Source organism: Acartia tonsa, chromosome 1 (assembly GCF_053477335.1).
Source record: "Acartia tonsa isolate MP-2025a chromosome 1, ASM5347733v1, whole genome shotgun sequence".
NCBI lineage: Eukaryota > Metazoa > Arthropoda > Copepoda > Calanoida > Acartiidae > Acartia > Acartia tonsa.
The window spans coordinates 58,083,376-58,108,253 of NC_137260.1; the positions used below are offsets into that span (position 1 = coordinate 58,083,376).

General features: G+C 34.0%; 1 protein-coding gene across 1 annotated transcript; it reads right to left on the bottom strand.

Moving 5' to 3' along the window:
* Nucleotides 1-329: 329 nt before the first annotated feature.
* On the bottom strand, nt 330-19,533 carry LOC145324727 (uncharacterized). Its single transcript, XM_080167334.1, has 12 exons — nt 19,243-19,533; nt 11,238-11,421; nt 10,649-10,750; nt 10,144-10,207; nt 9,416-9,662; nt 9,024-9,168; nt 8,735-8,914; nt 7,790-8,341; nt 6,822-7,616; nt 3,233-3,535; nt 2,603-2,768; nt 330-2,281 (listed from the first exon to the last, which is right to left on the bottom strand). The coding sequence occupies exons 1-12, from the start codon at nt 19,325-19,327 to the stop codon at nt 647-649; spliced, it is 4,458 nt and encodes a 1,485-aa protein (XP_080023460.1). The 5' UTR covers nt 19,328-19,533; the 3' UTR covers nt 330-646.
* Nucleotides 19,534-24,878: the final 5,345 nt, after the last annotated feature.

A 24,878-nucleotide genomic window follows, 5' to 3' on the forward strand; every position in this document is an offset into this window, starting at 1 on the left:
TTCTATGATGCGTTAAAAAGCGAATTTTTTGTGATTTCTCATCGGAGTGGTGGTATCCCCCCCCCCCCCCAAAAAAAAATAGTTATAACCCTTCCTGGGACCTGTTTAGGAGAAATCGATCGGTTCAGCGGTAAGCGAGATCCTTTGGTACAAACAGACAGACATCCTGTAACTTTATTAAAAGGATAAAAATTTACCAGTTTTTTTAAATTGCGTATCGATCTTTTCAACAATAATAAGACTCATTACTAAGATTGTTTATTAGTTGCGCTACTTAATCTTATAGAAAAAAATGTTCTTGTTTCTTTTCAAATAAAGAAAACATAATGTAATTATATAACAATATATATTTAATGACTTGAGAAACATAGAGAAATACAAAATTTAATACAGTAATCATAACATTTACAATAACAATTACAAGTAGTTATTCATTTAACAATAACATGACATGTTATCTTTAATAACATTTTAGCTATACAAATAATAACAGGTACTTAGAGATCAACGGTGAAATATTATTTTCGTTTTGTGTGATTTATTTACATTTATAGGTTCAGGTAACTAGTTTTTAACTAAGCGTATCAATTTTGATCAAACAATTGTCTTGGAAATTCATTAGTTGTTAATTTTATCACAAATTTATTTATCTAAATAGTCTGGAATCATTTGAAAGAGAACTTTTGCTCAAACTGCAGACAGTGGCCTGCCCGGAGGTATTGCGGTTAGTGGCGTTCAAAATTTTAAATGGACTAGTCGACGGTGGATTTACGGCGGCAAACGGTGCCCGCCTTTTAGCCATCAACGGCGGTGGCGGCGGTGGGCAGTCGTCTTTGCCTCTGGCACGCGGAATTTTACGCGGCGGCGGGTGTAAATTTTCCTTTTCCTCGTAGTCATCTAGAATTGACATTGAACGGCGGGCCGTGTCGGCCCGATCGCCGATGCCCCGGCTGGGCCGTCGCTGCAGCGAGTTTGATACCCAGTTTTTGCGTTGAAAATTTGCGTATTGTTGGTCTGGATGAATTCTGAAGTCAGTGTCGCCACGGTTCAGTGCTGACAAGCTGTAGGCGTGCGCAGGTATGGTGCTGGGTGGCGCTGCGGGTCGCAAATTTGATCCCGATACTGTTCCACTCAGCTTGGCCGTTTCAACCACATTGTAAGACTCTGTTGCAGCATTAAATACGCCAAATCCATACTTGGCATCGGGGTTTTCTGGCATAAAACCATATTTGTAATCAGAATTATCATCTCTTACTTCTTCAACAGTTTCTATTTGTTTTCGCTTTATCAAAGAAAATTTTCTTCTGATAATATTTTTGTTGGTATCAAGTTGTCTAACAAAAGGTTTAGGTGATGGTGTGTCAGTAAATGTGCTGAAATCATTAATGTTAGAATTAGCCACGTTACTGCTGACTGTTGATTGGTCTAGCTCAATATCAGCACCGGCCTTTAGTTTACTCAGAAATTTAGCTCCTTGTGAGGTTAGATGGGGCACCAGGGATTTAAACTCATTATGTTCCGAAACCATGGATTCTGAAAGGCCGGTTGATTCTTTGGGTGTAAGTGACAGCTTTTCCAGGGCAGTATTACCAATCTTGACACGTTTAGGAGTATTTAGAATGTCATTTGTACTGCCGACTAAGTTTAGGATATTTTTTCTTACACCACCCTTGCTGTTCAAGGGGGCTTTTACTTTTTTAACAGTTGGGGGAGTTGGAACTAATGTGTTGGAGTTTACAGATTTCAGAGATTCATTCAAGTCAACCTCATCTTCAATGCTATTGTGAACAATTTCAGGATTACTCTGAGTATGGGGCATTACTTGAGTATAGCTGGTAGTAGCTGTGGCAGTGGCCGGTGGTAAACTAGAACCACTAATTGATCCGCGTAAATTATTTCTGCTAGTCTGATTCTCCTTGGTTAGAGATTTGTAGCCAGAGGTACCTCTTGGAGGTACTCGGGGTACCAAAGCCGGAGCAGCCATTGGTAGGACGGTTGGAACCTGGATTGGAGGCGCTGGAGGCGGCATCCCACTTCTGTTAAGATCACTAGTAGATGAGGTGTAGTAAAGATTGCAAAGAGAATTATTTCTAATCTCCTCAATTGTATGAAGCAGAGAACAAGCATCATCTTCCTCAATGGTATCCAGCCTTGCTCTGGCACCACGGGATGGATCCTGCGGAGGGTTGGAGTACAGGGACCCCTGCAGCCGTGATTCTGCACGGAAATTTAGCACCTCAGAAATGATGGACATTATGGAGTGATCAACATCGGAGTACGCCTGAAAATAAATAATAAAAATATTTTTTTGAAATAAAATCATTTTTCTTATCAGTTAAAATCACAATTTAAGCCAAATTATTTCAGTATTTATAAACCAATCGAAAAAAGGTAATTATGTGCAGAGAAATAAAGGGATTATGAAAATTTGTTAGTATAAAGTATTGTAGCAAGAAAAATAGGATATCTCATACCAATTGTATACAACAACTAAATTTTTTTTAATATTTGGTAATTTCAGCTGAATTTTTAAAGGTTTTAGGCATTTTCTAATAATTTTAATTGGATAAAAATGGTATTAAAATACGGGAGTGTATTATACCTGACTATGTGTACTCGCAAGTGACTGGTATAGCTTCGATCTTGTGATGTCAGAATCAGTTTCCTCAATGACAGGAGTGAGGAGGCGCATGGGAGCGAGGATGTACAGGTCACCACGGCTCTCCGGGTCGTCATAGGGTACTCGTTCGTGTGCCATCAAAGTATCCCTAAATATTTAGTTCATTAATTTTGTTTCCAAACATAAATTTATGGAGTTTTTTGAATGATAATGTGTCAATTAAGAAACATTTTAAGGTAGCTTTTTGGGGTTATAGTATGGGTAGGCTATTTTCCTAAAAGTGGGTCAACCCCAACTCCTCACAAAAAATGTATGGAAAAATATAATTTTCTTTTTTTCAAATCTAATAATTATTAATCGAATCATATTGTAGACAGCTTTCCGCGGATATTCAAAGAAAGAATTTTATGATTAAATCAGTTTGGTTAGCACCTAGGGACTGCAGGCCAGGGCTAAGAAACTGGTATTAATTTCATGATTTTTATTTCAATATTCGTGTGAAATTGTCTGTAATGTGATGCTACACATGATTTGAGCAAGGCTGAAAACCGGTTCTAATCCAGCGAATGTTAATCAGTTTCATAGCCATATTGGTAAATAAATTATGTTTACCTTAGATTGTCTAAAGAAACAATTTTATTAGCAGTCACTCTTCTGCCATCATGGTGAATCAGTGTAAAAGGTGTAGCATGATGTAGACCATCAGTAGAGTCATTATCAATATTCTCAAACATAGCTTGCGCATTTTCTATCGGCTCATATGTATGGTTAGAATCAGCTGATGACCCGTTGTCCTGGTTGGATGACGTGGCAAAGGTAGCAGCTGTTGAGACGGGAGTTAGTGACCGGTACAGCTGGTCTCGCATGGCGCGCGTCAACGGGTAAATATCACAGTGGGCGAGGTTGCTGTATGTACTGAAAAAGAAAAAAAGATATTAGCAAGAATATTAAATATTTCATACCCTTGTCCGCAAGTGTCCGTAGACAATTTGTAAAGAATGTGTCCTAACTTTTGTGAATTTTGATTAACCTATTCGTGACGAGCTCAAGTTCAAAGTTTTGATTCAACGGGGTTCAACAAAATACATTTTTTTCAATAATTACACAACAGAATTCAAAAAGTAAAGTGTCAAATTAAATATCTTACTATTTTTGTACACAATGGGAAATTCTTCTTTTTTGTTGCGTTTTAGTACTTAAAAACCAACTAATTTTTTAAAACTTAAATACAAAAAAAAGACGATTTCATTGCATATCTAAATTCTATGGATCATTTTGTATATACTACTAACTAAAAGCACCGACTAGCTATTTTTTTTTAAATCACAAAAGTTAGGACAGGTTATTTAATAATCTACATAGTTAATTATCTTGTTATAGCTTCAATTATAATGAACATAAATGTCCCTACAGTAAAGGACAACTAAATTATGAAACGTCAATTTTTATCGCTAGCTTTAATCTATAGATAATATTAATAGAATAAGCATGTAAAGAATTTGAAAATTTCGCTTTCTAAAAAAATCATTAACTTTACTCATTGCTCATGAGAACTAAAAAAAATTGTGGTCCGTCATTTAGAAAAACGTTAAGGTTCAAGTGGACTAGACAAGCAAAATCCCTCAAATGTAGAATTGGACCTTCCCCCCCCCCCCATTGCTTTACTTTGTATTTTCAATTAACATATTATTTGGCTCTGTAGGAAGATCTATACTTCCAAGAAACAAATTTACTAAAACTAACATCTAAAAATCAAAATAGGAAGGTTTGAGGGGGGGAGGGGGTCTTTTGGTGGCCAATTATTTGTAGAAGGGACATTGCTGACTTTTCATCAGATAACATTTGAAAAGAAATAATACCCATCAGTTTAGACCAACTGATTTTTTTAACCACCATATAATATATACATTCAAGAACAATCTGTCCAAAAGTAAAGCAGCTTCAAATTACCTTAAATTAAGATTAAAAATAACAATAAACCTTAATACAGTCAAAGAAAAAATCAGTAAGAATCAATTCATAATTTGTTAATAATCCTCTGAAATATTTAGTAAAAACTATATTAAATGACAACTACTCCAGTTATAGCAGAGATGATGCAAGCGTATGAGTTATGATCCATTAATACTTAGGGAAGCACTGCCAGACGGACATACATACCCCCTAACTATATATTAGCTTCGCTACTAACAAGAACCCACAACGTAAAATCATTGTTTATGCCTTATTGTTAAAATTTCAAAGTGTTGTATTGTATACCAAAAAAAGGGCAACTTTTAACCTCAACCATAGATAAGGGAAAGTTAGTTAAGCACTAATTGGGTCAAAATGCCATTCTAAGTTTTATTGTTTAGATTGCTGGGGCATCTGGGAAGGTCAGAATTTTGTATTTCTAGTGAATGTAATATTTTTTCTAAAGAAACGTTTAGATCTTATAAAAAAAAACAAGTATTATAAACAAAAATTTCTCATTAATATAAGAAAAGAAAAAATCATTTTTTACAAAATGTTGATTAACAAAACTACCCCTGCAGGAAAACTTCAATTTGGCTACTTGGTTTAAAACTGATGCTAAGTGAGATAAGATTACAGCGCATAGTTTTCTATAATTTCAGTAAACATTTGTTTCAATGCTTAAATAGTTTCTCATTGCTAGAAGCGCAGCTATTTTACATCTGGGGTATGTCCATACGTCTGCTGAAAAGTACGTCTTGCCCATTAACTAGAGTTTTTTTGTTTGTTGCTGTGCCACACATCTGCATGTCCCTATTTATTCTTTATGTATTACACAACTTTGAAAAACAAATTTAAATTATTGAGCATTAACATTGAATTTGAATTGCACTGACGCAAGTCTATAAAAAAAATCTACAAATTGCATCCTATATTTCAATCAGCATACGAGAACGTTTATTTTCACATAAACCAGAAAATTTAAGCAATTACTTCTTTTCAGACATTACTTAATTATACGAAATCAAGTTCAAACACCCTTATTTGCTGGGTAAACAACTTTGGGAACTTTTATTGAATTTTGATTGGTTGGTTCATTAAGTTGAGTCTCCACTCATTTAAATCACTAATTGTAACCTACAGATGTGGTAGTTTGTGTATCACCATTGGGGACATACATCAATTTACCGGCCGTTGTCTTACCCCTTTAGATCCCTGCATATATCGACATAAACCATAAAGAATCCATCTCAAAATAATGTCAAATGCGTTAACAGGGTATAATAGAAGTTACTTCAATTTTTTGATGGAAAACTGTATTTTATTGAAAGAGAAGCTTTAACTCAAAAAAAAAGCTACTATGTTCATTATGTACAAGCTGATGAAAACCTCATAAAAACAGTTGTTGCGCAAAAAGAATCAATATTGCATTTTTAGCGGATTAATATATGAATTTTGCAAGTTTTTTTTACATAGTTTAATCTTAAATGATACAACTTTGACAAATATTGATGTTTTCCTTAATTTACATCAAAATTTAAGTTTAGTTCCTAGCTTTTTTAATTTATTTTTATTTTTTAATACATTGAAATATAATCACTAAAAGATCTATAAAAATGTTTTTGCGAATAAGGAATCTTATGCAAAATTGCATCAGCAAAAAAGGATTAGAATTTAATACTAGTGGGACTAACTTATTTTTTTTATCTATCATGTAAAATAAACACTATTTAAGCCAGCATATGTCTTGTTAATTGGAAAAGAAAATGCTTATTTGTTGTTATTTAGAACGCAATTTAGTTTTTTGTTGCAAGTTGCCTAATAGTAATAATTTACCAATGTAAGCATGCATTTTCTTAAATTTCTTAGTTTAATAAACAAGAACGACACGGTCCAATACTTAAAGAACCTTTAAAATTCAAAGTGTAACTATGTTGAAATTAAAATGTAATTTGACCTCAACCCAACATTTAAAATAGCCTTTTCTACCCATAGGTCTATTTTTATGTGGTTTAGGCTCACCACTTTTCATAGATACACTTTAGAAAATAGAACAAAGGTGGATTCTTTTTTTAAAAAATTAGGTTACTGTTAGTTTGATTTTTTTTTTTTTTTTGGATTTTTTAAGTGATTTTTTCAAACAAAACAATATTGCCTCACCAGCGAGCAGCCACCAAATTTATTTTTAAGAATCCAACTCAGCATTCTAAATACAAAGATATGAATATAAAAATTATTTAAATCTTACCTGTATTCAGAACTTGAAGTGAAATTAAGTTTATTATTTCTCTCATACTTTGTGCTATCATCATGCCTGCTGGTGGCCATGTCAGAATAAGTCCGCCAATGGTTGGCCCCCATCGGGCCACGGTTGATATTAACCAGAGCAAGGTTCTCGTAATCATGACTAGAAAATGCGGACACATCCTTGCTTCCCCCGGATAGATGGGGATTTAAAATGTCCAAAGAAATTGTCTTCTCAGACCATTGATCTGGGGATTCTGTTTGGGTGGCGGAACTTTTGGAAACAGAAGCTTGATTGCTTATATTTGGAATTATTATAGTTAAGGGGGCATGTAACTTTTCTTTTCCAATTTCACATTTGTCCTCTTTTTCAATTGTAACTTTAATAAGCTCCTCGCGGGACATAAATGGCGGCGGAGCCCGTTCAATTGGCGTAAATCCCGCCGTTATGTCTCTAACAATTGGCGAACGTTTTAGTAGATCTTGTGACGGTCTACGCGGCGTTGAATGATGAGTTGTGTCAATAACAGTGCATCTTGAACCCTGGCTTGTGTTGACCCCGCCACTGGCCTGGTCACCTGACCTACCACTACCATCCGACATGGGATGCACTGACTGGTATGTATTGTTGGGATTATGATCCGGTGTCATTGGTCCGTCATTTGTGGCGGGAGAAATGGAGATGTATGATTGGTCAGCACCCTGAGGCTCTTCTGGACTAGCATTCTCTATGGACATGTAGGTTTCATTGTTGAATGCGGATGAGGAAGATGACCGCTCGTGACTTGATGTTCCTGACCTGAAATTTATATATGTAATGCATTGATATAATTGGAATAGAATTGAAAATACTTTATCTTTACGATAAGGTACAAAATGCAAGCAAAATTGTTATTAATAAAGAAAATATCATATATTACTTTTGAAAGAGAAAATAAAATGAAAATATTCGTGATGAAACTTCATGTTTACCTGTCATGAATGGCAGAAGTGTTAAGCTGGATGTTAGCAGCTGTATTATAGCTGCCAACAGGTGACTTCTCAGCTCCAGGACAGGAATGACTGATCTCTGTATTCCTGGAAGCTGTCCTGTTGGAATCTGTACCATACGCAGAATCTATTCTCTCCTTACCACCCTCAGCTATTGAATGAGGACTGGAAGGACCGCTCGGCACGCCAGGATTCGAACTTGTATTGCTTGTATTTACAAGATCTAAGGCGCTTATCACAATTGGCGAGGGATATTTATCTCTACTTAATGTATTACTAGAATAATCTTTTGTGGAATACTTAAATGATCTAGAATGTTTTAACGTTGAATATTTCTTCTTAGTTTTCTCCTCACCATCACTCTTGTTACTCTTATTCTCACTAGCATAAGAATGTGCCTCTTTTTCGTCAACATAAGAAGCACTTTTGATGGTGAAGTCGGGACTTCTTTGCTCAACCTGTCGGTCACTCACGTCATGTTCAACGTCCTTCTCGTTTATACATAAAGGGATGGGTCCAGCTGGGTGGAAAAATCTGAAATAAATTAGGAATAAAAAATTGTTAAAAATGACATACGTCAAAAGCAAAATTAAGAGGGGTTGATACACTTCCCTAGGTGTCAAGTCCACCTCCTAAACCCCCCTGTTACCTCTCACTTAAAGTACTAGAAAAAAGGAATCTGAATTTTACCCAGGGAGAGAGAGGACATTAAGCTGTATATTTCATTAGCCCCCAAAGTTTTATAATAACGTTTTCTTATTCACTATCTAAATTTGGGGATTTTTATTGGTTTGTTCATTTAGATAAGTGTCCAAACATTTCAATTATTCATTGTAATCTACAGAAGTGATAATTTTGTGTATAAACATTGGGGATGTACATTAATTTATATGCTATTGTCTCATCCCTCTAGAAGACAGCTTTTACCTGTAATACAAAATCATGCTGCAAAGACCAATCATGGTTCCACCCAGGACAATAATCATGGCGCCAAATGAGAACCAGGTGACAGGTACTTCTGGCCGCCTGTGGGACATCCAGTAATAGGCGGCTACAAAGCCAGCATTCTCAATAAAGATGATCAGATAGAAGGATGCCATTCTGTACCTGAAATTTAATTAAACAATAAATAAAGATACATACAAATTAAAAGGATAATTAGATATATTAAAACTTTTTTAAAAAGCTTTTTTTGTTCATTTTTAATGTTTTTTACCTGGAGCGTCCTTCTTTAAGATTGAAGAAGCAGAAGCAATAGATGACACCAACAACAGCATTATAAACTCTCTCCTCCCATTTGTTTGTACAGAAATCTGTGTTCTGATACACTACCCAACATGTCATCACAAACCAATGCGCACCTGAAAAGCACAGATAATTATATTACTAGGTTTATTTTAGAGCAGATTATTGTTTGTAAACAATATGATTTGAGTAAGCAAAAATATAGGTCTTTTTAAGGTGAACTGTTTCCCCTGTTAAAATAAATAGGAAAAACCTTTTCTCGTATTTATTACAAATCGATTAATATCCGATGGATTAGAACCAGTTCTCATCCATACGAAAAATTATGTTTAGCATTATAGTATTATATCCAGTTTTTTTTACCTATGACAATAAAAACCCAGCGATGGAGTGTGAGGGAAATGAGCACCAGAGCAACAATCCTGGCTGACAGCATGGAGAACCTCCAGACCGTCTGCAGGACCATTCCCATCCAGGACAGCTTCCCCTTGTCCTCCCTGACCATCCTGAGGGCCTGGCTGTAGGCGGCCACACCCCAGCCCAGGCTCACCATGCTGGATACTGCGGATACAGAGGTCCAGGTCACGTTGAATGTGCTCCAGTCTGATACCTAACAAAAATAAAAATTGTTAATTATAAAATATTTTTGTAGGTGAAACTTTTTTATAATAAGAGTCGATCTGTCCGTAACAGTAACCTCTGTTAGTTAATTTAGACATGTTAGAATTGTCCTATCAATTTCAAACTTTGCATGATGATTCCTTTATAAGTTAAGTACACTTCAAAAGGCGTAGCAACAGTATCCTGTATTCAAGAATTCTGACACTCTACAAGTTCTAATGTTTGTTGTCCTAACGTGATAGATACTCAGATAGGTCAATGAAAGGTAAATAAATCTTTTAATCATCTTCCAGATGCAATAAATTAAATAATATATTTTGATTTAGACAAAAAATACTGATGGAATGGGGTATATATATCTATCCACTGAAATAGGTGGACATTTGAGATAGGTAAAAATAATTCTATTGCTACTCCAGCTTTGTAATAATGTTTTTTTTTGTAATATGAAATAAGAATAAAAGTGTTACCTCTATTAAAACATAAAGCTGAAAAACTAGTTGTGGAGCTGACTCCATAAAAGAGTCGAATAATCTGTAAACAGATAAACAATGTTCAATTTGTTACAATTCAACAATATATAAATTTGTTCAGTTAATAAACTAAACTGGGTATAGCCCCTTTCGTGACAACGCCTCTTAAGGGGCGTTTCTTCGTATTTTCACCATACATTTTCTCCGATTTATAACCGCTGCAGGGGGTTCTAACTCTGTTGGGCGATCACCTAACATAACCTAACCTAAACCAAAGGTTATTGTGAAAATACAACGAAACGCCCCTTAAGAGGCGTTGTCAAGACGGGACTATACCCACTAAACTTAAATGCATGTATTTATAAAAAAAAAGAAGCCTTAGAATAATCCATTAAAAAATAGGCTTCTAAAGTGAGTATTTTTAAATAAGAACATCACGAAACCTCTTATATTTCAATAAATTTAGAAGATTTTTTTTATCAAGCTGAACATTGTTAATTTCCTGAGCATACAGATATCTGACCATTGTATATAATATCTCTCATAATCTACAGGATCATCGGAGCTACGAGCTGAAAATCCTAGACTCAGCACCCGAAAGTATCTAAAATTAATCAATATTTCATTAATCTTCAGTCAATATATCTGTAAAATTTATTAATTGTACATCTGTCTGGCTTTCTATTCTGCTATAGGCAATATATTGTTGTACATTTCCAATTATATCACACAAAACTACCCCTTCTGTGGATTTAAATTAAATATTGAAAACGTTCAAACACTCAACTTAATGAACTAACAATTAAATATTCACTCAAAGTCCTCAAAGTTGCTAAGCGAACGAAAAAGAAGACATTATTATAAAACTTTGGAAACTAGTGTAATAAACAGCCAATTGTCTCCTCCTTCTCTGTTCTACTACAATAATGAGTTAGCATTTGCAATGAAGATTTACAGAATATGGAATGCTTTCATTTTCATGCTAATTGTCTCTAGTATAATGTAGGCACACCCTTCTAGTTCATTATTGATCTTATTGAATTATTTATACCTCGTTGTACAAATATATTTACAAAAAAATCAAGTTTTACCTATGCAAAGTTCCAAGTAGTAGTGTATGTATGCACGCCACTGTTTTAGAAGAATATTCGTCCAGCGCATTCCATCTGGCGGAGAATATTTGAACTACAGCATTGGGAATGACAACTAGAAGAAGGACCAGGATACTGTAGTGAGGTAGGCCATCGAGGTAGAAGGTTACTCCAAGGATTACATCTGAAAAACAAAGATTTGATATTAAAAATAAACTTACTTTCATTGCTATCTCTAGCAGTAACCGAGAAAATAAAGACGTAAGTACAGAAAAGGCGAATTATAGAAAGGCTTTGCTTCTAGAGAAAAAAGGTTATTTTGTGTCCTTATCCTTTTTAAATTCAACCCTTTGGCTAAAATAAAATAAATTTAAGTGTCCTGTAAGAAATATCTAAGTAATATTTTATATTTAACGTCTATTAAATTTCAAAAGGTCCCCAAAAATTGTAAAGCGTTAAAATATTACAACAATTCAACCACTTCCATAAAAATATATTTGAAAGATGAAATTCTTTTTGTAAGGTGTGTGTGTGTGTGTTAGTGTGTGTGTGTGTATAGGGGTGAGTGTGTGTGTGCGCGTGTGTGTGTACGCGTGTGTGTGAAAGTAATGTCATTGTGAACCTAACTTTAAAGCATAAATCTAAGAATAATAGAAACCCAATGGAGAAGGATGCAGAGAGCGAAAATATTGGGGATACATTTTCTTCAGGGATAGGGCAATTCAGTAATATTTTCAATGATATACAGTCAATTATTCTGTATCCTATTGTAATATAGAAGGCTAAATTCGAATGAAAGTTATTATAGAGTGGTTACGCTTTCTAAATTGTATATAACTACTACAGGAATCCCCATGCAAAGTCTGGAATCTATAGGACAATTATAACCTGCTTAAATTAACGAAAAGAGCCAACTGTTTGTGACGTACAGACGGACGGGCCCTAATTATAGAAAAGCTTCATTTAAAAAAAAAAAGTATCCGTATACCTTAACCATGGTCAAATATGCCTGAAAACAGATTTTATTGCTCCTCTAACAAAACCAAGTCACAGCTTGAAAATACTTTTACAAAATTCTCTGCAAACGACAATTTTAAGGAACGTAAATGTTAAAATCTACTGGGTAATGTTCTTTAATTTTTGTAACACTGGAATTTAAATTTTGTCCTAAAATAATTTCAGTAAAGTGAACGAATTTAAATCCTAATGAAGTAACAGGATGTTTGTCTTTCAGGTTGTCTGTACCGAAGGATCTCGCTAACCGCTGAACCGATTGGGTTCTCCTTTACATGGCAGCTTCTCATAGGTTCTTGGGAAGGATTATAACTATTTTGGGGGAGGGTACCACCACGATTAGATAAATCACAAAAAAAATCTTTTTGAAAATTTAATATTCGAGACTTGAACACAACATAGACACGTAATAAAAAATCATATAAAGTGCCACTAGAAGCCTCTCGGGGCGTAGTCGCTAGTGTAAGATAAGGTAATAATTATTTTTTTTTAAATATAATGGTACAATTATTTTTAAAATTATTTCAAATAAAGATATTAGCATCTTTTTAAACTAAAATATGAAACTTTAAATATTGTATATTTTTGTTGTCTGAGAAGGGACTAAAAGGGGTGATTAAAAATAAAACATAATAGAAGAAGAGTGATTAATCCTTTTAAATAAAAGATTTACTGTTACAAAGCATAAAATAAAATCTGGGTACTTGAGAATGCTAAATATAGTTAGAAAGGTTGTCAACATCCATAAAAGCGAAGCACTGAAACGGTAGGACAAACGGACATTACCACTTGTATAGTGTCAGAACTGAATAATCAGAATAAAAATGTATAGGAGTCGAAGCAAAATTGTAAGTTGATTTGTTAAAAAACTGCTTGATACAGGATAATGTTTGTGGACAATATACTTACATTTTTAGGATTTAATTATAGAGTTGTTTCCCTTTTAATATTGTACTTTCTTGTCCCAGGAATCAATATATCCAAAATCAGATTAATCGGATAATAAGATCACATAAAAATTTGTTGTTAAAAAAGTAAAATAATCAACATATTTAAAATGGACGTACGGACATTCTGGTAATGATTATAGAGTTGCTACGCTTTCTCTAACCTTCTATATGAAGTTTGAAATAGATAGGACAATTTTAACATGCCAAATTAACGAAAAGAGCTATCCGTTACGGACTGACCGACCCTAATTATAGAAAAGCTTCGCTTTTAAAAATCTGGAGACTTAACAATGCTAAATATAGTTAGATAGGAAACGCGTTAATAATGTTTAACAACCCCTCATTTATTATTTATCCTTTCATTCAAATCTCAGCAAGACTTCACAATTTTCAACAAAAATGTGAACAATTACTATTTGTGTATGAAATGTTATTATCGAGAATTATTAAGGAAATGACCGTTAATGCTTATTGCATTAAAAAAAAACGCTCCACCTATGTGGAGAGATGCAATTTGGCTAAGCTTTAAATAATTGGGGGTGGTAAAAAATAAGGGGGGGGGGGGAGCTTAAAATTGGGTTGGGTATAGGCAGGGACATTAAGGGATAAGACAATGGACGATAACTTAATATATATCCCCAATGTTGATAATCAATATTACCCCTTAATTCTGTATATTAAAATGATCAAAGTTCAATAAAAGTACCCAAAGTTTTTAAAACAACGATAAGATAACGTGAATAAAAAACTTTAGGTACCAAAATAATTCGCAGCACAATGTCCCCTCCCTCCCTGGGTATAGGTAATGATTATATTATATGGGGAGTGGGGTGCATGTTAATGGGGAAAGGGCGTAGGTTTTTTAAACATGTATTGCTAGAATTTGGAGGATATTTGGGGGGTTGGGGGGGATAAGGCAAAGGTGCTAATTTGTTATGGATATAGAACGGTAAATTTCATGCTTTTTACACATATATACATTGTAAAACTTAAATTTATAACATAATTTATAATTTATGATAATTACGGTAGAAAAAAATAAGCCTAGTTCCTTTCTTTAATAATTTTAGGGCCATCATATTTTATATTTTAATGGATGGGGGGGGGGGAAAGGGGGGGGACATCTCAAATTAAATGACAGACCACCGACGATGGTTTTAATATTTTGGGGGTAGGGGAAAAGGGGGGGGGATTTAGGCCCTTAACCAACATATAAACCACTTATATTCCAAAAAAAAACACTTATCCTCAAATTTTCCCATATAAATATTTTTACAACCCGAAAAAATTTAAAAAACAAAATAGATTATTTTGAAAGAATTAAAAAGCATTCATGGGAGTGTTAAAGAGAGAGAATCTTTGTGGTCAAAGGGGTCAAAAAAAGGTTACAAGTATAAAAAGTAATGAAATAACTGACATGGCTTTCCCAAGAAAATTATAAGACTCGGGGTAAAATGAAGGGGTTAGTATGCTGCATAGATCAGGGATAGGTCCAAGGGCATCCAAGCTTTTTTATTTGAGGGGGGTAATCTTTATATCATATAGGCCAGGACGTCCAAGATTTCAATTTTTTGGGGGTGGGTAGAGGGGGGGGGGGTAAAATTTCAAAATTTAAATTCATTTGGAGGGGAGGGGGAGTAAATACCCCTTTACCCCCCCCCCCCATTGGACGTCCTTGGATAGGTTATTGGAAATTAAAGTTATTTTCCACTCTATATTACCTTACTTAAGTAAGAAATTATGAACTAACTTAATTAGAAGAATGTTTTTATACCTTCAATTAAGCTATTCCTGCATCCCTGTGTTTATGGCAACTGTGTTACACTTTGATTATACGCCATTTTTTTGTGCAAACTTTTATTTAATTTGCATGCTAACTATTTGCATTTTATGTTTCCTCTTTTTTTATGCAAAGAAAACGTTGAAAACTTAAAAGATTTCGCATTAGATGGAACTGCAACCAAGCCTTCGCAAAGGGGTAGTTGCACGAAATGCATTTGAATATGAATTTACTGAACCACATATATTTCCTGATCAGTAGTTAAAACTACTTCAATAGAGCATATTTTGGAAAGAATTTCAATTTTCCACCACGTAATTTTAAAAATACCAAGACTTTAAAATCGTATTTTTATGATATATCAATTTGTATAGCTGTTTTTTTTTTTACAAAAACAGCATTACAACTAATTTAGTGGTGTCTAATTGTTTGCTATTTATTGTAATACAAAATTATACATGTTTGATGGTATATTTATAACTTATGCTTGAAATCATTTTTCTGAAATGCACTTCATGCAACTACCCCTTTAGGCGGCTGTATGTTCGGACATATGAAATTAATCGGCTTAGCAACTAAATCTTGAATTTTATTATTAGGTCAAGAATATACAACTGATATACAATCAAATTTATACAATAAGTTTATTACGCCAGTTTATATACGTTTATTTTCTTTAACTGAAATTTGGTTCAAGCGCTGTTACTCTATATTTATCAATGCACTTTTGTTGGATTTCATAGCTTTGCTTATATGAATGTAATCATTCTTTTTTTATTTCTAAATATGTCAAACTCAAATTAATCCCTAAAATTTAAAACCCTAAGTTACTTTTAATGTGGATATTTAACCCAAGGAATTTATTTTTCATACCAAAAGCTGTTTGACGTGAAAAGAGGCTTTTATATGGCTGCCACCTGGGTGTGTATTAGGCCATCACTTTTTCTGCCTGGGAAGGAAAAGAGGGGGGGGGGGGGGTATTTCAAATACAAAAATCGAAAACCCTCAATAAGCGGTTTTTAGCAGTGCAGTTACTAAAAAACTATGGTATTTCTGTAATTTTGACGATCCGCAAAATTTCATTACTAAAATCAATTATAGGAGTAACCAAGCAAAAATATCATTTCCTTTGATTTATTAATAAAAAAAAACATCATATCTGTCCCTTATAATCACTTATAAACATAAAACTTCAGGAATAATGAATAGATAAAAGTATAATAAATAATTAATTAATATATACACCCATCTAATGGCATTAATTATTGATTTTAATTAAAACTACTACTAACTGATATTGGAGCCTAAAATTAAGCCATATCAAAAACCTATTTGCCCATTGAATGTTATGCTATGAGATACAGAACGGAAGCAGCCGTAGCCAACATTAGACGTGTGCTGAGAAATTTCAACATTAAATACACACACACACAAACACACACACACACACACATACATACACACACACGAACACCATAGCATTAAATATCAACGGTCTTTCCACCTGGAAACCAATTTTAGACTTTTTGAATTAGTGTGTGTGTGTGTGTGTATGTAGGCAAAAAAAGGCTAACCATGTAATAGGCTAAATGACCCTTGATCATTAGTTTTGAAAAAAAAAGAAATTGTGCGTTACGCTTTTTCATTATTTTTTGGGGGTATTTTTTTAATGGTTCAAGCCCGTATTAGAGCGAGCCAGTAGGATATCTAGAACAAGCCCTTAAAAACGTTATTTTTTGGGTTAATGAAAAGTAGATAACAAAATTTTCTAATTTTTTGACAAGGGTCAAGATATTTACATGGTGAAGTTTTAATTTAACAAGGACATTTAAGTTGGAGACCAGCATTTTAGATTTAAATAGAAGTAGTAAGTGTGGGTTCTGTCAGTCAATCACTAAATATGATATTCTCTCTGAAAAGCTTATTTAAATGTGAAAATGGCCATACCCCATTGTCCTGTTGTGACGTCATAAATTTCAGGATATGAGAAGGGAAGGGGGGAAGAAAATCTCTTCAAAGGAGATGGGAGAAATGGGGTTCTCCTTTCCCTTTCCCGAAATTTATGACGTCACAACAGGACTTTTCTGGAAATTAAGTTGTAGTCTTTATCGCCATAGGACGAACGTATGTACATACAATCTCTGATTATAGAGTATCAACGCCACCAAAAATGTTCCGCTTTAATTAGATTATTATAAAAATCAATTTCAGGAAATTGTTGAAATATCTGGCGACTACCAGAGCATGTCGTAACGGAAACCCTAAATAAATAAGGGAAGTTGGTGATGATACACCCACTGTGGAAACCAGTGAAGCTTGACAACGGTCAAGTGCAGATGTTCGGTCATCTGTGACCGGTTTAAAGGGACTTAAAATCATGACCGACGTCATAAGATCCACGTAAAATTAGAATTTTTTGTCATATAAGACAAACAATTTTTTCGGCATAAACGAAAAGTGGTGATTGCTGACATGATTTAACAGTATCATTTGCCTGATTTTTAGATTTTAGTCTTATGTTGAAAGACAAGAAAGTCTCTCAAAAAAATTCTGACGTCATAAAAATAAGGATTAGGAGAGGAGGAGTGAGAAAGAAAACCCAAAAAAAGAGATGGATAATCCCTCACTTTTATGACGTCACATGCTGATACTTCGTCTTTCTTAATCTTATGTTGATATAATTACAGCACAAAAGATTAACAATGTTTAATGGGAACATTCAATTTTACCCAACAAATTTCCGCCATTAGCAAATCATTAATAAAATAATTAACATATACATACAAACTAACAATTATTTTCTAATCACCAAAGCAAAAATAAGGATAACAACACCCATAAAGCAAAGCTCTGAAACTGTAGGAAAAACGGACATTAACACTTGTATAGTGTCAGAATTGAATAAGAGTCAAAGCAAAATTGTGAGTAAATTTGTTAAAAAAAATTCTTGATACTGGATTTACTTACATTTTTAGGACTTGATTATATAACATTGTACTTTTTTTGTCAAAGGAATCTATACCAAAAATCAGAACAATCGGATAATTAGTTTACATAAAAATTTGTTGTTACACAAGTAAAAAATCAACATGTTTAAAATATGCGTACGGACATTCTAGTAATGATTATAGAGTTGCTACGCTTTCTAAATCGTACCCAACTATTACAGGAATCACCATGCAAAGTTTGAAATCGATAGGACAATTCTAACATGCATAAATTAACGAAAAAAGCTATCCATCTCGGACGGCCGGACAGACCGACCCTAATTATAGAGAACCTTCGCTTTTAATAATGATTATAGAAAGGATATGAACATGATAATAATACCCTTATTAAAATTTTATATTTAGTTTATCTAAGTGAAATAAGATATTAAAAGCGGATACCTGCTTAGTGTTGTTATTAAATATCAAATCTATTTATAGAGCCCATGAGAAAATCTTTAAGAAAATAATGAAATACAACCCTTCTAAGATCCAACCCCCCGACCCCCTTCCCAAACTTTCTTGAAAACAGATCCTGAGAAAATTTAAGGTAAAAATAGCAATATATATACATCCCCCCTCCCCCAAAGTACAGTTTCCCAGTGTTTAATTTCCACCCTTGAAAAATAATCCATCAAAAATAAATTCTGAATATTTCAACGTATTTGTTGAAAATTGAGCTTTACAGACATTTTCAATTTTGATTGCCCTATTGTGTTTCAATTTTTTTTATGCATAAAAAACATAATCAAGCCTTTAACCCCTTTCAAATATGCTTTGAAATTAAAGCTTTGATAAAAAATCAAATTTTTACATTAATATGCCTTTAATAATGATATAAATCTTCCAATTGGAAATGTAGATATGCCTATTTTTTTGTCTATTATATGAATTATTTAAAAGTACATGACTAAACAAAAAAGTCCGTAAAGTTTTAAAAATCTACTTTTTAATAACTTTCTAGAAGACAAAACTTCAAGAAGTAATAAAAAGGCGTTTTCACCTAATCTGGTAATTAGAAAAACCTGTTAAAAGAATAAAAAAAATTTACAGTCACTAAAACACTAAGTCACAACAAGAACAAATAGATCCAAAAAAGCGCAGCAATATAAAAAAAATATGTAAAATTGAGTAGCTAAATTTTAGCAGATACTTACTATTAATTATCAGACAGCCGTTTAGACAAACATATTTTAGTAATAGAGAAGCTTTGCTCCAAAAAAAACTAGGGTGACAGAAATTCCGTTGAAAGATTTTTTGTTGAACCAACTAACCTGTTGCTTGATCTGCGATAAAAGTCAGTATGGAGCCGACTACAAAAATAGCGTCGATAATCCGAAACTTTTGATAATTCTCCATTTTTATAATGTATTTTTCACCATAGTTATATTAAATATCCACTTTTTTACGTTTCACCATGGTGCATGCACTGTAAGATATATAAATTTAAATCTAGCGGGCTTCAGAACTCTCACTATTTTAAAGAGAGGTGGGGAGGGGGAAATTGTAAAGTTAACTCTCTCTCTACCTCTGCATACCTCTAGCCTGCCCTGTTGTCTATGTTTAACTGAAGAGAGTAAAATCTCAAAAAGGGGGAGGAGAAACTCAAGATTAAGGGGGGAGAAAATAGGTGGAGTAGATTAGGTGTGCAACTATGAAGAGAGTGGGGGGGGGGAGTAGAGAGGGGATGGTATGAGTAGGTTTTAAAAGTTTTGAGTTATGGAGGTGGTTGTGTGTGTGCCCATGGTTTCAGAGTTCACGGATGAACATAGTACAATCTATAACGATGTCTTTCTGTTTCTGAGTACCGAAGGATCTCGCTGACCGCTGAACTGATCGGGTTCTTCTTAACAGGGTAGATTCTCATATGTCCTGGGAATATTTATACCTATTTTAGGGGAGGTTACCATCACCATCCCAAAGAAATCGCCTCTAGAAAACCCCCCCCCCCCAAAAAAAAAGGGGTTTTTGTATTCAATTTCCACCTCAAGTGCCACTAGAGGCCTCTAGGGGTGAAGTAGGTAGTTATTTCAAAAAGTAATCTCCTAAAATTATCTATTTAGAAGTACAATAAAAGTATAGAATTCAAATTAACATCTTTGTAGTAGTTTGGCCATGCAATATAGTTTTCATAAACATAAAAAATATGTAGATAATCAAAAATTATCAATTTTCATAACCATAATAACCAACATTAAATAAGATAAGATAAATTTTATTTTCAAAACGGTTTAGTTATTGTAAAAATATAACATAGCAAGTAAAGATAATATAAAACACATTATTAACATCTACGATTATGAGGCATTCTTTAAACCAGAACCAAAAATTTGCTACATAATAAAATCAAGTTTTTAAAACAAACCATGGCGTTTTACTTAAGGCTATAGATTTTAGATTTTAACACACTTAATTATTAGACTTTGAATTTTTCTTACAAATGACTTTTAATATTAGAATAAAACACTAGAGGAGAAATAGTTAGATAACAGTATCTCCACATCGCAACCACCTTGTGCAACCTTTCTATTAGGCTTATATTACCACAACCGAGTAGCAGAAAATAATTTAAAAGCAGATGAAAGAGGTCTTTGAAAAAGGAAGGGAGGTAGTTGTCTGTATATACATCTTTAGATCTGTTCTTATAATGAGCAATAATCTAACAACAAAAAATACACATGATGCCACCCACCTATCCCTGGACACCTCTCAAAAAACCATTCTCCCCTCTCTTACCTACCCATAACTAATACCCACCCACCTACCCTTCTTTCTTACCGGCGAATCTACCTATGAAATATATGTGTAGAGTGGGCGGGTTTTGTACTCCATTTCTTGATTAAGTCACAACAAATGTTAAAGCAAGCTTGGGCTTGAATTCATTGTTTTACTATGGTGTCAAGATACTCTACAACTCACCATATATATATTAGGTCAGCTGAGAAATATACAAGTCCTAAACTCAAATCTATTCCCGCGAAAATACCATAAACTTTTTTTACAACATTTTAGAAACCATATAATAACATAATGTCATGCCTTGATATATAACTTTAAAGCAAAAATAGTCATATGGCTTCAATATAGGCCCTATAAATTTATATCTAAAAGCAAATTTGGGCTTAAATTTAAAAAGTATGAGAATGTTGTCTGCTCGTTGCCCCGAAGGTATGTGGAAGTCGTTAAGATTTCCACTTTTCTAATCATACACTTTTTTGATAAAGCGTCCGATATGCATTCAATCAATTTATATAAACCATTAAGACCTTTATATATACACTAACTGCTGCGCCCCTATCATCTAGGGGCTCTGTATTCGAAAACATATGGAAGGGCAGATAAATAGCCTAAAACCATATCCTAAGTCTTATTCATGAAAACAAAATAGCCTAAAACCATCTCAGGACCTATAAGAGGCGTCACTGTAAAGGAGAACCATATTGGTTCAGCCGTTAGCGAGATCCTTCGGTACAGACAAACAGCCAGACAGATTAACATACAGACATCATTTTACTTTATTATAAGGATATAAATAATCCTAAAAGTACAATTTTTTTGAAATGCTTAGCATTTTTAGGAAATAAAATAGAAATATTTAAATGTATTATTTATATAATATCCTAATCTAATATTGACAGGCATGTAACATTTAAATAAAAGCTTTGCGCATTTTGGCTCAATTTTTAAAACTTGAATTAAAAAACCCTTATGTTTCAAAGAACATAGAAGGTTTGTAATACCAAAAGGTTGTTTTTCTTGATTTGTGACTTTATTTTTTATGCCCCTAGAGGCCTCTGCGGCACTTTAAATGTATGATTTTTTGGTTCAAGTCTCTGCGATACCTATCTATGTTGCGTTGAAATCTCTCTGCTTAAAAAATTCTAGGTACCCTCCCCTAAAATAGCTATAAACCTTCCCAGGACCTATAAGAAGCTATCCTGTTAAGAAGAACCCGAACGGTTCAGCGGTTAGCAAGATCCTTTCAGAACAAACATACAAACACACAAACATCTTGTTACTTTGGTATAAGGATATTTTCTTTTTAAATGTTATCATTTTTTACAGGTCATTGATTCGCGTCGGCATTTTATCAGCAAAGAAAAAAAAACATACAATTTAAAATAAAGCTCTCAATCAAAAGAAACAAAACTCCAAAGAAGCCTCCAAGTAATTGAAAGCTATCAAATAATCAAAATTTGAAGACATTATTTGTCAATCGAAGCTGTGGTGGTGGTAAACAGAAACTTCACACGAAACCGATAAATATCCGGTGGATTAGAACCGGTACTCATCCAAACGAAAAAAACTATGTCTAGCATCGTATTATATCCAGTTTTCTGCGAATATAGAAATGTACAATCATAAGATTAAAACCAGTTTTTTTAGCCCGTGCCTTTGGTATCTCAATGCTAAAATAACTGGTTTTGACCTTCTAATTGTACATTTCACATCCGCGGAAAGCTGTTTATGATACGGTGAGAGAAATAACTATTCTGGGTTTGGGGATATTTTCACTACGGCCATGATGCGATAAAATTATTAAATTAAAAAAAATATTGATACTAATAAATAATTTAAACAGGACGAAAAAATGTTTTTTTTATTATATCAAAATAATTTTTAGATTCAGTTTTCTATTCAGGGAAGCTTTAAATACGCTTGGTTATGGTTTTAGGCCACTTTACATAATGGAAAAGGAAACACTAAGAGCGTTATTTATATGGTTAATCAAAAGCTATAAATAAATAATGTTAATTTTTTGTCTCACTTTTTTCATTTTATTGAATTTATTTATGTTTTTTTTCTAATCGTCGCCTTTTTTTGTCCGCTAAAAATCAAAGTGACGAGACAGGAAATTTGAACGCCTTTAGAAAATAAAATGTGTTGCTTTGCTTGCTAGGATTTCCGTTAGACCATCTTGTCTTGACATTTCACAAGGTGTATTGTTAGCCAGAATCATAAAATAATATCTAGAGTATTAGAGAGGTAGTTAGACCATCTTGTCTTGACATTACACAAGATGTATTGTTAGCCGGAATCATAGAATTATATCTAGAGTATTAGAAAGGTAGTTAGATATTTCACAAAGTAAGTTGTTAGCCGGAATCATAGAATAGAATCATAGAGTATTAGAGAGGTAGTTAGACCATCTTGTCTTGACATTTCACAAGGTGTATTTTTAGCCAGAATCATAGAATAATGTATAGAGTAGTAGAGAGGTAGTTAGACATTTTACAAAGTAAGTTGTTGGCCGGAATCATAGAATAGAATCATAGAGTATTAGAGAGGTAGATAGACCATCTTGCAGGGAGTAAGGGAGGGGACAATGGGCAATTAATTCAATTTAAAAGGGTTCGCTGAAAAGCAATAAAAACCAGATTTTTCAAGAAAATTTTACCAAAATTGTTAAGGGATCATGGTAACCAAATTTAGAACAAAATTAGTTCTAAGAAAAAAATCATTTACTTGAAAATTAAATTATCAACACATCACAATGTAGTAAACATTCTGTAATTAATCACTAGAAAAATCTTGTTTAGAACTACCACAACCCTTCTTATATATTTATAACTGACCCCAAAATTCAAGCGGTTCTTAGATTATTTAATACATAAATATTATTTTTAGCGATTTCGAAAATTTGAGTACCCCCCCCCCCCCCGACAACAAAATAATAATTTAAGTAAACTATTATTAGGTTGGACAGGAGGAAGGGAGGGAGGGTATATAAGGCGAGACACGAGCCTTGCCTTGCCTCCTTAGTCAACCATGCCAACCAGTTTAGGATCTCAGTCCCTCGCTACAAGGCAGTCGACTAGCAAACAGCTTCAAGCTTTCAGTCTATTTATATACAGAATTCTTACTGTATTGTTTACCCCTTTCCCCTCCCATCTGACCAACAACCCCCTTATCCCCGCCCCCTTTATGTTCTCCCTCTCGTCCGCTCCGTGTCCGTGTTTTTTTACTGTATTGTTTACCCCTTTCCTCTCCCATCTGACCAACAACCCCCTTTTCCCAGTCCCCTTTATGTTCTCCCTCTCGTCCACGTATTTTTAGCAAGAACAATTTTATTTGTGGGTTGCGTAGCAATATTTAAAAGAAATAGCCTAACCTAAAATAGTTTTTTGAAATTTAGAAAATTAAAGTACCCCCGACAACGAACATCTGTGGCCGCAGCGCTCAGCTCCCTAGCCTATAACCTAACCTAACCTAACCTAAAATAGTTTTTTGAAATTTAGAAAATTAAAGTACCCCAGACAACGAACATCCGTGGCCGCAGCGCTCGGCTCCCTAGCCTATAACCTAACCTAACCTAACCTAAAATAGTTTTTTGAAATTTAGAAAATTAAAGTACCCCAGACAACGAACATCCGTGGCCGCAGCGCTCGGCTCCCTAGCCTATAACCTAACCTAACCTAACCTAAAATAGTTTTTGAAATTTAGAAAATTAGAGTACCCCGACATCAAGTTGTGGACACAGGAAAAAGGCAAGCTTCAATTTAATTCAATAACGTGTCCGTGCTGTGGAGAAGCCTCGCTTCGCTCGGCTTCTCCACAGCACGGACACGCGAGGCTTCTCCACAGCACGGACACGTTATTGAATTAAATTGAAGCTTGCCTTTTTCCTGTGTCCAAATCCGGGGGGGGGGGGGGTACTCAAATTTTCAAATTGATAAAAAATTTTGTAACAGGATAACGCCGAGTTTCTATACATGAAAAGACATTTTCTTGGGAAAAAATATTTGTTAAAACCAGCGATAAATAACAAACTTTTCTGTCTGCATATTCAAAACTAGCTCAGCTAGTTAGAGGGGCATTGATGCGCAAGTCCCCAAAATCAGTAAGAATCTGCTGTATTCGTGCACATTCCCTTTAAGCCAGTCCCCAAAGTCAGAGACTCCTTAAAAAT